At 35.9% G+C, this 16,332-nt stretch overlaps 1 protein-coding gene across 5 annotated transcripts in view; it reads right to left on the bottom strand.

Moving 5' to 3' along the window:
* Positions 1-16,332, bottom strand: part of PPP1R12A (protein phosphatase 1 regulatory subunit 12A) — a 120,676-nt gene that overhangs the window by 34,244 nt on the left and 70,100 nt on the right. For all 5 annotated transcript variants that reach the window (XM_051610032.1, XM_051610072.1, XM_051610062.1 and 2 more), the window contains exons 4-9: positions 12,445-12,604; positions 10,427-10,571; positions 7,727-7,801; positions 7,202-7,290; positions 6,912-7,072; positions 2,760-2,887 (exon numbers count right to left, since the gene is read on the bottom strand). In XM_051610032.1, the coding sequence (XP_051465992.1) occupies positions 2,760-2,887; positions 6,912-7,072; positions 7,202-7,290; positions 7,727-7,801; positions 10,427-10,571; positions 12,445-12,604 (758 nt within the window). The remainder of the gene's footprint in view (positions 1-2,759; positions 2,888-6,911; positions 7,073-7,201; positions 7,291-7,726; positions 7,802-10,426; positions 10,572-12,444; positions 12,605-16,332) is intronic.

Raw genomic sequence — 16,332 nt, 5'->3', positions numbered from 1 at the left:
CACATAGTTTGTTCTCATGTTTATGTTATGTAGCTCTTCATTACAACACAAATACCAAAAAGCAGAAAGAGACTTAAAACCTTAGTAACAGATTCTCATTAAACACAACACAGCATGTTCAGCTAATTCAGAGACAGAATTACAGTTTGCATAGAAGAGGACAGCAAAGCTTGTTGATCTAGCAAGGTCCATGGCCTAAATCCTCACATAGTTGAGAATATGGGAAGATTCACACTGATGTGTATCTTACCATTTCATTCACATCTCTTAACCATATTCCATCCTAGCTTAGCTATAAAACCCATACCTTCACTCCCATACTCTCTGTACTTCAGTACCCTCAGACAGAAAGCATCATTACTGAAGGCCATACAGACAGAAGAAAACCCAAATCCAAGCTTAGCACACTGCATCTGCACCACCCGTGAGCAACATATGGTTTGGCCACCTATGGTGTAAAAGCAGAAGAGTAACTGCAGTAGCACAGATGATGCAAACCTGAAAAGGCAGGTGCAAGAGTAGGTGCAGGATCACATACAGAGCTGTTTTACCTTCATTCAAAAACAGTTTACAGCCTTTTTGTTCACTGATAATGAGCTGAAACTGCTTTCCTAGATCACATGCACATGTTACGAGATTATCAGTTTTGATATAAATGGGAATTATTTTGTAGGTACAGAAGGTTCTGAATTTTTCATATACAGTATTCAAAAGATTACTACAGCTTACTTTTAATCTGCATTTTTTGCCTTTAAGAGCAAGAGAACAAATTAAATGCCAGTGTATTAGTGACTTATAAAAAGCTATAATTAAGCTTAAAATAATTCATTTTTTTTCTTTTAAAAACGCTTCTCTCCCATACCTCGTAATTTTATAATCTACCAAAAAAAAATGTTTATTCAACCATTGAACTCAGGAACATCAAGCCACACCCCAGCTAGCAACCATTTGGTAACATCTTGTTGCTGAAGATCATGTAGCATAGAAGGCTTTTGAGTATGGAATAAATTTATTGGAAGGGACAAGCTAGGCGACTTTAGACTTAAGAGATTAAATTCAAACAATTGCAAGGAAAATTAAGTGTCTGAAGTGTTAGATACCTTAAAATCTCTAGTGCACAAGATCAATTAGGTGTAGTAAAAAACTGGATGGAAAGCACATCAGTTAAACTGCCCAACTGTCACAAATGCTTCTATTAGTGAAGTGATTTAAAATAATTAACTATATAAAGTAGGCCTATTTCCTTGCAATAAAATTCACACCATATACATAAACATATATTAGAATTTATTCCAGTTAGGCACTGTTAGCAAACTAGCAATTACTCACAATATTTTCCCTATCTTACCCATTTGCTAGGGTTTGTGCGGCCCTTGAGTTCTGCACAGCTCTTGAGCAATGGAAAGGCAGCTCCCTTGACAGGGAATGCGTAATTGCTTACTGCGCCAGCAGGAAGTGTCTAGAATAATGTATTAAAATCACTCTGGAATCTAGCTGCCTGTCCAGCCACAAAACCAGGGGAAACCATAGTCATTCCTGTTATTGAGCCATGCTCAGAATTCCCCTTTTGCTCTCATGTTTTTTGAGAGAAACCTTGTGGACCCTAGTCACAATGATTTTGTAATGCAGTTCTTGGGAGCAGCAAGGTTGGCCCAACCCTATTGTACCATATCACACAGTACAATGCAGTTGAGAAATATATTCCCTGCAACTGTTACATTACAGTATACTTTGTAAGATGAATCATCATTAGGTTCCACTGGGAATATGAAAGTATAACTCCCAGGAGCTAAATACAATACATGTTATTCACCCAGCAGCATGCCTTCTCTCTCTACTGTGGCTTCAGTATAGCACGGCTACCATTTTTCCTGAACACACTCTTTGGAAGCATCAATAAAGGTATTACACTTTGACAATGATGTGTATAGAAAAATTGTAATTGAGAAATTAAGCCTTACTGGCTTACTGTCCAGTTTGCTTTGATATTCTAAAAGTTTGACTTATGTATCACCTTCTGACTACACATTATCTACCATAATTTTTTTCTCCAGGCATACGTATCTCCCCTTTGACAAGGAAAACCAAAATTCATTCCAATTAACTTTCTGCATCCAGCTGTAAACAGCTTCCTGCATGCAATATGGCTTTGTAGGGGTGTTTTTGAGCTGAATAAATCACGTGTCCCCATTCTTAAGCTCTTCCATGAGGTCCTAACCATACTGAAATCAGGGCTGGGACGTACAGCACTTTCTATTTCTTATTTCATATATCATTTTCAACTTCTATGCCTAAGCACTAGCTGAGTGCCTCTAAGGACTCTTAAAAGCACCTTAGTCATGCCTGCCCCCCTTGCCTTAAGTGCATCGGTATTTGAGGCACAGAGAGACACTAGAACTAGAGTTTCTAAAAATGATGGAGGAGTCTGGCACAGAAAAAACTTTCATAAGATGAAGTTTAGCTACAGAAAAACAAGAATGTTACTCACTGCGAAACACATTTTTGCTTTTTTAAAAGGATCTTGTATTGAGCTATTTCATAGTTCTTTATTTTAGATCCCTCTTTAGAATCAAGACCATTCAAAATTTAAAAAATCAACCTAGTTAATGCAGAAAAACACAAAATAGTTTACAAATCTGTTCCTTTTTTTCATCAATTCACTCAATAATCTAATCAACTTTTTATACAAGAACCAAAAAAATGTATGCTTACACAGAAGAATACAAATCTAAAATCACAAGAAAGGTATTTTATTTTACCTTCTTAACAGGTGATGTAGGTGCCCCTTGGCCACCGGCTACTGAAGGTGCTGTCACAGCTACTGATGCTGATTGTGTACTTGTGGTATTTGCGTTATTAGTTACAGATGACAAGGTTTTGGTCTTATCTGCAAAACATTTGCAAGATTTTAATTTTAATTCTTCATTCACAAATTCTTCACTTCTATAACACAGAGCTGAATTTCTTTTGAACAAATTTGACAGTCAACTTTCCAAACAGTATTTTATTATTTAACAGTATTTTTATTATTTATTCCTTAGTGATTTCTCTCTCACTCCAAATGTATCTCAGTTAGGCCTATCTTTTTCCACAACGGTCACAGAGTTACTTTTTTTTATTATTTTTGAGCAAGTGTTAAACACTCAAGAGATGCAGAAACAGACCCAAAGAATCATGCAGGTTGAAAGTGACCTCACCTAATTCAACCTCCTGCTCAAAACAGGGTCACCATTGCATATAAACCAGGTCGCTTAGAGCTGTGATGAGTCACATCTTGAAAACCTCTAGAGATGTAGATTCCACATCTCCCAAGGCAGCCTATATTTTAGTAGATGGCTAATGACCATAAAAATTTACCAGTAAAAGGTACATAAGCATGTTACAGCTAATTTGAACTACAGAAGATGCTAATTCAAAGTAAAACATTTATTCTCAGATAACTGTGTATGTATGCTAAGTGCAAAGAAATAATTAACTGTACAGAGAACCCAGCAAGGGATTTGTGTTACTAAAATGAGCTGAGGCAGGGACTTGCCTTCCAGAGCTCTGACTTTCCATTTGCTTAGTTCTTTCTTTGTCCCTTGTTCTTCCTACCAAAGTTTCACTGAATACCTACTTCACCTTCTTCTGCTTTGTCCTTCCTGCCCACGTCTTCCTCTGTCTGTGTACCTTAAACCCTCTGTGTACACGAACAGAAAATGTCATAGTTGTGATATAACAACTACTGTCACTGCACTTGCTTGACCTTCATAATCTTACACCTCACTTCCGTTTCACCTGTTTAAATTGCACATTCTTTACAGCAGGACACTACATCCTATCTGTGCAGTATGGAACAACATGAGGTTCAATTGGTTCATTGATTTGGGCCCTACTAGAAACATACCTTTAAACCTACACTACCCATACACCATAGAACAGATAATTTCAACAGTATGCAATGTTTCCTACAGTGTTCTCATTATCTGCCCTTCAAATTCAACAAAGTACCGATCTATGATTGGAAATATAATTCATAGAATCACAGAATCATAGAATCTTAGGGGTTGGAAGGGACCTCGAAAGATCATCTAGTCCAACCCCCCCTGCTAGAGCAGGGTCACCTAGAGCACATCACACAAGAACGCATCCAGGTGGGTTTTGAATGTCTCCAGTGAAGGAGACTCCACAACCTCCCTGGGCAGCCTGTTCCAGTGCTCTGTCACTCTCACAGTAAAAAAATTTTTTCGTATATTCACCTTGAACCTCCTATGCTCCAATTTCCACCCATTACCCCTTGTCCTATCACTGGTCATCACTGAGAAAAGCCTAACTCCATCTCCCTGACACTCACCCCTTATGTATTTGTAAACATTAATGAGGTCACCCCTCAGTCTCCTTCTCTCCAAGCTAAAGAGACCCAGCTCCCTCAGCCTCTCCTCATAAGGGAGATGTTCCACTCCCTTAATCATCTTTGTAGCTCTGCGCTGGACTCTCTCAAGCAGATCCCTGTCCTTCTTGAACAGAGGGGCCAATTAATTGTACTGCTGTTGAGCAGTTGTTCTAGTTAGGGACATAGCTGAACAGATGTTTTGAATAATTACTTATGCAGTAAACAAATACAAATATAAAAAAATCAGCTTACATGACTAACTGCACACTTAATGGAAAGCTTTTTCTAAAAAAAGTGAAAACAAATGGTGGTAGAATTCTAGGTCATGGTGATAAATAGTTCAACAGGGCAAAGTGGACTGACAGTAGGATTTGAGATGACACACAGGCAGATCCACTGGAAATTTACAAATGAGTAACACAGCTTCAAAATATTAGAAAAAGTTACCAGGAGTGAAAGCACTAGAGAAGAAAAAAGGATCTAGTGGGACACATCCCTGCCCATGCATGAGGGGGGTTGGATCTAGATGATCTTTAAGGTCCCTTCCAACTCAAACCATTCTATGATCCTATGATTTTTCACAGCTATATTCTGACATTATTTCAAGGACAGCAAGAACATAGCTGTATTTTCAAAAAACATTAAAATACCTCAAATAAAGTAAGTTAAAACACCTGAATTAACTTTTCTTCTTGTTCCCCTGTCCTTTGGGAGATGCTAGTTTTCATATTCGTATTTCCATTCTTAGTCTTACAGACAGAAATTTATTTCTTTTTAAACAGTTCTTATATAATCAATGAAACACAATGCAAACTTTAGGAAAACATTTCAAATATCCGAACAGATTACAAACCAGTTTCCAGAAGTTCCAGAATACTGAACACTGTTAATGTATTTTACAGCCAGAATGCTCCTTTAAACATTATGATTTTTACTAGAAAACTACCTTAAGCTAAATTATGGGAAAAAAGGGAAAGTACAAGCTTGGAATTTAGAGATGCAGCCCTACAGGGAATACTTAAAGTCTAGCTTCCCAAATAAAGTATGATAAAGCCTTGTTGATATTAAAAACACCAAAGTTTACATAAATTAATTCTTGTGTCACAGTCAAATTTTCCTGGCACAAACTATCTACTGGTAACAAAAGGAACACAGTTACCAGAGTCATAAGTTTCAGGAGACATTACAGTTAGCTCTGTGACTGTGAAGTTACTACATATTATATATTAGAAGTGTTTTGAATGTATCAAAACTCAGTCTCTGTAAATAAGGGATCCAAATATACTAAGGTGAAAAACAAATTACAAAGCTCAACAAATGTTTCTGCCACCTTAACACTGAAATCACAGAATCACAGGATATTAGGGGTTGGAAAGATCATCGAGTTGGAGAGATCACCTCTAGAGATCATCAAGTCCAACCTCTCTGGCCAGAGCAGGACCAAATCTGGGATGGACCACTCAGAAACGCATCCAGAGACGCTACGTTATTTCAAAATACAAAAATAATTAAACCATAATAGACAGTTCGTTTTGAAAGTTATTTTTATTTCTGCTTACGTTAAATATTTATGTTATATTGTTTAGCTCTAAAACCCCTCTTTGTTCTTATCTCTTCAGGTGAAGAAATCAGAGAGAATGTTTTAAAATGGGAACTGAAAGCCCACCAAAAAGGATTACTTATTTTAAAAAGTGTAAGTATAAAATATTAACAAGATTTTTCCTATGACATTAACATCTACGTATTGTACTGCTGCACAGTAATTCTAAACATCTTTATTAGAATTGAACATATATCTTTACACACTGATTGCCTGACATTTGTTTTCTGATTTGAAAGAAAAATACCCAATACTGTTCTTATGTCACTACTTGCTTTATGACTGACAGCTGCTCAATTTAAAAAAACCCGAAATTTCATTGGAGAAGTACAGAGTAATAGTTTTCTTTGCATACAAGTCCAAAGTTTTCAAAGAGCACTCCTCTTGAAATGAAGCTGTATATGAAGTAACAGTTAACATTAAATAGCATATTTAAAAGTTTATTTCAGCAAACACTGAAAATATATGCACCTTTACTGTATGAATACCTGAGCCAAGACTGCCAGATTAACTGGCAATTACTTCAGGATGGTAAGAACAAAAGAGAATGTTTCCACTTCTGCTATTCCAATCTCTGCACCAGTTCCACAAGTAAACACTGCTATGAAGGCTTCATTTCTGATTTATCTCATAACTTCAGTATTTTCTGACCTACTACTTAAGGCTTACATTATTCCAACAGTTTAATTAAATGTATCAATTGTTAAGCATCAAATCAAGTAAGCAGGTTAATAGCTTTAACCTGAAAAGCCACCAGTAAAGACATCTGCTTGATATTTCAGTTATGACTTGACTTCAGGAATATCTAAACCTTGCTTTAAACTGATTGGAAACTTAATGAAATGCAGAAGAGTAAGTGAAACTCTGTATCATGTGAAATTAAGTAAGCAAATTTATAAAGTAAAACCTTAAAGAAAGACAGTACTCCAAATAACGCACCTGTCTCTGCTTCAGATTCTGAGTCATCATCCTCTTCCTCTTCACTAGAACAACTGGATTCATCCTTCTTTCCCTCTTCCTCCTCATCTGCTTTTTCTTGCTCCAGAGACTCTATACAACTAGATGCATTCTTTTCTTGCTCCATAATCAATGTCTCCTTACTGAGTTTGAAAAGAAAAATACTTAACTAAGTCCTGAAGGATTACTGAAGCCTATCAAGTAGGACTCTGTCACAGCTTGTAATGTTATCTTTTTTAGTAAGAGCTTACAATTTTTCCTAGTTTACTTACTTTTTGAACGTTTTCTGTGTCTGATTATTATCCATGTTGGCTGTGGATTCAATTAGGGGAGATTTCTTTTCCCGTTTTTCACTATGAAGCTTCAAAACATATAGAATGATGCAGTTAAATTGATAGGATGGCATGTGTGACAAAATGACAAGTGGAGGGAAAGCTTCTCTAACTACTACAAACACTAGAACATGTATAAGCTATCAAAGTGTCAAAGTTCAAAATTTTAAAATCTCAGAAACTGTTATTCCAACTAAGTTGCTCTTTGTCGATTCTTCAGATCTTAAAAAAAGCCCACTGCACAAGCCAAGTAGAAGAGCACCTTCTTTCTTCCAAGGCTCTTTGGCCACCATGATTAACCAAGTAAGGTCATAAAAAATCTTTTGAGATGACTGTGGCATTACTTGGACTGAAGCCTCAAATTAAACCATTGTTTCTAATCTATAGGCTGTGCTGCTCACAGCTGCATAATAATGTATAACAAAGTATAACATGAATATGTATTTTTATATGCAAAAGGCCTACCAGATTCTGCTTCTTTTGTAATTCTTCTAAATATCCTAGAATATCTTCATCTGCCACATCAAACGCTGTCTGTCCCTGCAGAAATAGAAGAAATAAAACACCATTAATTGTATGGGAGAATTTAAACATAACAGAATATGATGCCTTATCCCATGATGATGCAGAGTAAGGAGCACATTCAGAGAGTGAAATTAGAACATATAAGCCAAGCTCTATTACAAACTGTTAGTCTGTCTGTAGTTAAAAAAAAAAATTGCAATTTTACATCTATACCTGTTGAGTAAACCTGTTTTTTTAACAGATAAAAACATTACTTTGATAGTTTTTCTCTCCTGTGAAAAAAGCTATCCAGGAAAAGAAAAGTAGGTTGAATTAATATGATTTTCCCAATATTAGTTCAAACAGCTATTTTGATGGCAGTTGTATGAATGTATCCTGAGCAGTTCAGTATCCTGTCCATCTTAAGCTACCATATGCAGCTTGATTTTTGAAGTTTAAATTATTTAAGCGAGCTATCCTAAATTTTAGTAGACGTACTTCCAGATTTTTATAGTAAAACTTTATTTTACCTTTTACATTCCATTGTAGAAAAGACCTGTTAAAACCATTTGTTCTTATCTCTCCCTTAATGCATGATTTCCATGGGAATATACCCGAATAAATAGATCATCATATAATTCATTAAGACTGAGTAATGCTGTCAGTTGTAAATTTTCTGCTTGGCATGTCTTACATCTCCATAGCCACTGCAACTCTCCACTAGACCAGATGCCCACAGGATGCAAGATTTATTTTTACGATTGGAATTGGTAAAGATTTCAAAAATTCCCTTTCTTCATCTCTACTTGAAGACAAGAAGGGCAGAAGCTCACATAATCTCACAAAAGAAACCTGAATACTTTGATTTTGTATTTGGAAGTCTGCATTCAAATACAAGGCTGGAATCTAGGCAAAGTCCTAGATCCAATGGTGTGAATGCAGCTGCATCAAGACTCTGCATGGACAGACTGAAGGATTATGACAAGATCAGTTAAGTAAGTACACAAAGCAGTCATTTAAAGCAGTCACAGCATCTTATGAAGATAATGAAAAGTGTTCATATTTATCTCTGCTTATTTCAGTTTCTTGAAATATTAACTAAAGGTAAACGTATTACTAATTACCCTGTGAAGGTTAAAAATGATGGACCTTGAAACCACTATTTTTCACATACAGGAAACTTCTGACCATACAACAGAAGCACGTGTACCTTTCAACAAGCATTACCCAAATGTCTTGAGCTCCTCTGACATTTGAACTATTCCCTTTAGTGTAACACTGCACTAATCTGGAAATTAAACATTTGTGTTATGACTACAGTTTTTAATCTGGCCTTCTGTTTTTAGGTAGCTGTCAAGTGAGTTTATTTCCAAAAAATATGAGTTAGACCTACCTTGACCACAAACAATCACTGCAAAAAACTGCTGCGGTTGGGAGGTTATATCTAAAACCAGTCCACAGAAGTTAATACCTGAAGTCAAATGCCTAACTAGTAATGGCTGAGTTCTCTGAGATGCTACACACCTGCAACTGAAACGAAATCCAGGAGGTTTCAATCTTTGTGTCCCCAAAAGCAAAAATGCTTACTAGCTTACTTAAGAACACAACAGATAAAACTTTCCTAGCTTGCACACACAAGCCCACACACCAAATAAAACAGCTTATATCTCTCTGTACCTCCTTCATTCTTATTCTTGACCCAAGCTGAGCTGAACATACTTTCATGAGAGTGCTGTCTGGAATACCACCCTTCACATTTTCACAACCCTGGTAAAAAGTCTAACATATAATTTTATAAATGAGCTTCAATTAATTACATCAGCAGTTGTTTTGTCCTTATATAGAATAAATACTTGCTAATTCATTATCTGTATCTGCACATTTCCCTAATTTAAAAAGTTTATGAAAAAAATTTAAGGAAGATTCCAATCTTAAAGGCTGGGCAAGTAATTTACATATACGGTACTGAGAGAAACTGAAAGCAGCTCAGAATCTATCTGTAAAACATGGTGCAAAGAGAAGAAAGAGAGCTTCAGCACTTACACAACTGAATGAAAAGTTTTGTATCCTTGTGATGACTACGTGAATCATGAATATATTTATATCTGTTGGGAGCAAGATCTTGCAAAGCAAGCAAGCTATGCAGGCGTTTGTATAAAAGCCAAGGAAATAAAGCTTAGGAAGCATTGAAGTTATGTGTAGAGAGTCCAGAGATGCCTACAAGCTACTTCCAGCTCATCCAAACCAGGACAGAGTGATAACTCTTTAGTATACCAACACAGGCTGATTTCAGGAGTTAAAATACTACCCAAAGGCACCATCATTGTCTTCAGTGACCAAACGAAAGCCTGTATGCAATCCATCAAGTCATTAATTTGTAGCCCTGAAATGTCAATAAACCTATCCTATTTTGAACTTCCTTGTCAAAGATGACATGGATAATTTACAATAGAACTAAGCATAAAGCGGGTGTTTAAATTAATTTAGACTATCAGAGAATTTAGTTTTGAACACAAACATGCTGTTTTGACAAAGCATGCATTATATAAAGCTCCACGTACAGTAAACAGCAGTTTATTATCACTTCTCTTACCCTGGCTTCTAAAGTCACTTTAGAGACCAGAACTTTGTATCTTGACAAGGATTACATAAAAATCCTACCACTTTGTTGACAGCCTCCATATCACATAGGTTTTCCACTAAAATGCGACATGCTTCTTCTTTACCCCAGTGAGCAGCAGCATGAAGTGGTGTCCAGCCATCATAATCTTTAATATTTACATCGTAGCGAGCCTGTATTAAAAGCCTAAAGAAATTAAAAGAATTAGATCATGACAATGCTGACAGAGATAAATAAACGGTCATAAAATCATAAAATTATTCTACAATAACATCCTTCTTTTTCATCATACATATTTTCGTTGGGCTATTGACAATTGATAAGATTTTATTTCCTGACAGGAACTTTTGCCTTTTCATTGTTTAGTAAGCAAATATATTTTTAAGGAAAATTCAAGAAAAACAGCCTTTTCTGTTTTCTTCTGTATTCACTTCCTCTTCATTCAAAGTCCATCGTTTCTATACAGTTAGGTATTTTTCTCTGCATACGCAGTAATAGAAAAAAGCCCTTTTAAGGAAAGGAAATCTGTAAAATGTCAAAAATCATTAGATACAGTGTTCTTAACTTGCAAACGATTAAAACCTCCTCCTATTCTAAAATTAGTTGTTACATGCTGTGAAGTCTAATATTAGTTGCCTGAAAATCTCATCCTGTCATTAGCATTTGATGTTGTAACAATCTAGTTCTTTAGTTCTCTCTGAGAGGGACAAGCTCCTCTAACAGAGGACCTGCTTTTCAGCCTCCATTCAACACTGATATTTGGTGTGGTTCTGATATGAATGTCAATGTGACAACACTTTACCTGACAGTTTTGTGTAAAGGACTACCAAGCTCTCTGAAAGACTGCCTACATTGATTACAAATCACATAAATGTATGCTTCTCAAAAAATCATCTCCATTTGTCAAGAGCCAACATACTTATAGTAATATCCTCCAATGAGTCAACTTTCACAGAAGCTCAGCTGCAGCCTTGCATCCTACACAGAGCACACATTTTGGATAATTTGAAGCCATCATGAAAATTTTCTGTGCATGTATTTTTCCTCCTCTTAGGAAAGTACATGGACTGGACTACAAAAAAAAAAGACACTGAGAGAGCTACCACAGTTTACAGATAAAACTCCCTTACAGACACACGCTATTCTAAAACAAAAGTTACTTTTCAGCATAATAGATTATCTTCATTATATTGATGCATCCGGTTCTTTTGAAGCAGAACTCACATGCATTAAATTGTATCTAATGGTTATAATGATTAAAAAAGCTCTGTCATTCAGCTTCTGTGTTACAAGGCTCTGCAGACCTTAACGGTAGCAATACTTAGAAGAGTCAGGGTCTGTGCTCATTTTTTTTCATGTTACAATACATAACTGTTCCTAGTACTGCTAAAGCAGTCAAATACATTTATAATCACAGTAAAGCAATGGAATATTAAGTATACTTTACTTCAGTACAAGCAGAGCTTTGACGAAAAACAAATTAAACCCCTCTAACAGTATATACTTGTATTAATGAAAAGCTACCTGTGAATTAGGAGACATCAAAAGCCTAAAGCCTTCCACCTAGGACTTCAAGAGTCATGATTTTCAACAACAATATCAAAAAAGCAAAATTATATTCTCTGTTCTTTAGGTCTAAAAACCTTTAGTCTGAATTACCTACTCTGCTTTATGTATGCAAACAAATATCATGTCTTGAAAATATGCATCATCCAGAGAGCTAACTGGCATTATAAAAAGGTAAAAAAGGTATTAACCTTGTTTACACACTTTGCTTTAGAAAGGGACCAAGTTTTTATTCAACTTTCTCCTTTTAAAGAAGTATTCAGGCTCAATATGTACACTGTGTTCATATTTTGACTGACTTAATGTAGAAAGCTAACAGAATCATGATTAATGAGTGCTTAAAAACATAAAATTGAGCTATGATGAAAAGGTAGTTCTAGAGATCGTTGTTTTCCAAGATACAACCCCTGAGTCAGAAGTGTCCAATTGTACCAATTCCAAGCAGCATTACATCAACAAGACAACCAAATGTTACCATTTAAACTGCACTTACTTTAAGACTTCTGTATAGCCCTTAGCAGCAGCTACATGAAGTGCTGTACCACCAGATTTGGCATGCCTGACATCATTTATATGGCCGCTGTTAAGCCACTGTCTTGCATCTCGTAGCATTATTCGTTCTTCTTCTTTTCGAGCTGCTTCTATATCAACACCTAATCAGATAGAAAGGGGTGAGAAGAAGAAAGGACACAAAATATTTTAGTTCAAATACTTCAATGTAAGTATGTAACAGGTCTTTTACCATGTTATGTGATACAATCAAATAAAAGTTAAAAAATATGAATGATGGTCATGGTTAGATATTAATGTATTTTTGAAGATTAATTCCAAGAAGTTATAGAAACATCCATTACTGCAGGACACTTTGCATGCATAATGCAGTTTTTTCCCAAAAGAAAGGGAAAACCATAAAGAAAGCTACTAAAACTGGCTCTTCCATTTTAAGAATGTTACCATCACAGCAATAATCAACTTAAGTGACCTGTTAAAAAAGCAGCAAAATATCAATCTGGTTCGATATATCTGTAGAAAGAAAACAGTCACATGTTTTTTACAAGGAGATACCTATGGGAAGAGGAATCGCCTAGCTTCTCAACATGTATGGTGAGAAAGATGGAGCTACAATTTTATACTTTCCAAAGAATTTCTGGTTTGTTTTCTATCACTGTAAAGCACAAAACTTACACCAAAACAGCCAAGTTGTTGGAAAATTCCCTTCATATCTCATGTAAAAAAACAAGGAACATGAAAAAACTTTCATAGTACATCTCACAAAAAATTGCCATATGTTGATGAAAAGAGAGGAATGCAACACCAAGCTAAACAGACCAAAAACAAACCCCAGATCCTGAATGGGCAAAGCAAATTAAGTATTTGCAAGCATTTTTAATTTACTACTGCATGGAGTGATCTAAAGAACACAGAAGGAAAGAGGTCCTGAAGAGAACTATTTATGAGCGTTGCTCTGTCTATGCTGACTGAACAGGGACAACTCCGTGAGGGAAAGTCTTAGGAAGCGTGGCCACCAAGAGGACAAACTGTATTTGGGTTGACCTCTAACTGAAAAACAGTGGCCCAACCTTCAGCAAAATTATTTTATGTGCATGATTTGTCTAATCTTGGACACTGTTATGCAGGGACTTGAGAAATACATGCTGATCTTCCATCTTCTGAATTTTTAATTTCCTATGGAGCAAACTATTAACTTAGACACAGTAAAAACAAGTGAAACCTAGAAATAGGTACTGATTTACTAGATAAAAGCACAAACATGAAGAGCAACCCTTATTGCCTATAAAACAGAAGTTAAGACTATTTTTAAAACACCAAAGAGATAGATGCTCTTTGCCTTACCTCTAATTCTGCCTTGTTTCAGTATTTCCTCCTGAAGCTTCACCTGTCCCCAACCTGTTTTTCTCCAGCAAACTTGTTTCTATCATGTAACTCTCCTAACTGTCCAACTGTGCTGACCAAAGCACAACAATATAAAGCAGATCGCAAACAAGACTATGCAAAGCCAGAACATCTCTTTTCAAAACTACTCTACACAATTAATTTTAATTAATTTTCAGAGTCTTTATAATGAACAGCAACTTCAGGCTCTAATGTTTAGGCTCTAAGAAATGGTGAGCTAGTAATCCTTTACAGGGTGAATTAATCCCCAGAGTACGAAAACCAAATGAAATACAGCTTGACTGCTGCCCATTTAGACATGCAGCAGAAACTGAGCTAAGGGATGAAGTGGCCTTCATTAAAGAAAGTATTAGTATAATAATAAATGAAAATACATCAATAATACAGAGATGATCATATGTAGTGCAATTCATCATTCTACTGCATAAAATGTGATAAAACGGCCTCATCGAGCTTGTATCAATCCACTGCCAAATAGAAAGCCATAATAACAAACTGGCAAACTGAAAGCAACTATATTGGCACTGCTGAAATACTCTTAGGGCAGTGAATACATCTATTATATCACATACGAATTAGTTATTTCACAGATGCTGTAATTCTCCAATTACAGATCAAAAAAACCCTTGAAAATTACATGCCCAAACAAAATTTCCTGAAATGTAGAAAGATAGAATGTAATCATTACATGCATTTAGAAACACAACATGTCATTTGTTTGGTTTGCAGCAGTGTATGACAGGACTATGACAGACTTCACTTACTTTTTAATATCCTTCTGTCAACTCACACCATAACAGCTATTCCCTGCCTACAAATATGTAAAAAACCCAACAAAACACCACTAAAAAAACCTCACAACAAACCCACAAAGAAAGATTAGTCAGGAGAAACTAGTCTGTTCAGTAAGTAAATCTGGTAAAACTTTATGCTAGGGACAGATGGAAAGATAAAACTTTATTAGGTATCAAAACATAACGGAGGTAGGTTATACAATGAATGTTCTAAGCAGTTGACTATCTCGTAGCCTCATCCATTTAATTGATTAAACCAATCATTTCAGTATTGGCACTTTAATAGAAATAAATAGAACTACTTTTTATCAGACTGATGAAAACCTGAAATCTGGAGGTAAGATGCAGGAAGATACTAAATACTCTTTAAGGACTTAACAGAAATAATCTAAAATGTACTTGTTTGACAAAAGCGGTGGTAAAAATTAAATACATGCAAGTATCTAAAATGATCTCTCTCAAATCTGAACAGAGTATAAATTTTACATGTCTAATAATCTTTATAACTCTGACAGATATGAAGAACAAAAACCAGGAACTTTGAACCAATAATATACTGATAATCATGGATTCTCATTCCTCCAGAAGGCTGCTATATATTGATGTGTGAACTACTGTAAACTCTTATCTTTCTCGGGCCTTCACATCTGCTTGCCTTTTCAGAGCGACACAGCAGAGTACATGAGCAGATCCTGGGAAAATAATTCTCTAGAGTATAGTCATTTATATGTCAGTGTTGCCTTCAAAACACTACTACACAAATAAACAGTTTATACATCAACTCTTAGTCACATTACGTGCATCCCCATTCTGACTGCCTGAGGTCTAATTGTGAATCCTTATCAGCATGAGTAACCTTCTCCACCTGAAGAATCTGACGTAAACTCCTACCAGTGTAAAATGGCACGTGTGTGTGGCTGGTCATTCTGAGGCACTTTTGTATACACAAAAAGAGAGGAAAACTTCCTCCCAGCCCCTGACCTTGAACTTCTAACAGTTTACATCTAAGCATACTTTTCAGGTATGCCTAAAAACACAGAGAATTATGTCAAAATAGCAACGTTTTTGCAGAGAAAGTAACTAATACTGAATACAGACTTCTATCAATATCATAAATTATTACATTTCCGAAGCCCAAACAAGATACAATGGCTGCAGAGGACTAATAGCTGCACCAAGAATGTTACAAGAGTAGATTTCTGACCATATCTCAACAGAACAAAGTAGGAGAATCTTGCCAATCTACATAAAACATCTTGCATTAATAACTGGAATGAAAACAGGAATTGAACTTTGTGTCATAGAAAAAAAAAGCTGATCTCTGAGACAACCTAAATACAATTCCCATTATTAACTACAGTAAATGGAATGTAAACAGCCTTTATTATACCTTGTATGGACCTTTCTCCTTGCTTTTGTTTTGCAGACTATTAAGATATCAGGGAAAAAGAGACTGCTCCTCATTTGCTTCCAACACTTTCCTCACACGGCCCATAGATGGCAATGCGCTGCCTCCCAGCTCAACTTCAGCCGGAGTATTCCCTCACAACACCAATACGCTTGAACTCTCTGGCAGTCTAACAGCTTCTTAAATCATTAGTAACGTATTGCTAAAAGTTTTCACTTTTTTTTTCTGATCAACAAATGTTATTCAACAGTTCCAAACAGGTCTG

Source organism: Apus apus, chromosome 1 (assembly GCF_020740795.1).
Source record: "Apus apus isolate bApuApu2 chromosome 1, bApuApu2.pri.cur, whole genome shotgun sequence".
Taxonomy (NCBI): domain Eukaryota; kingdom Metazoa; phylum Chordata; class Aves; order Apodiformes; family Apodidae; genus Apus; species Apus apus.
The sequence above is the reverse complement of the archived record's forward strand: the minus strand, read 5'-3'. Positions and strand labels throughout refer to the sequence as shown.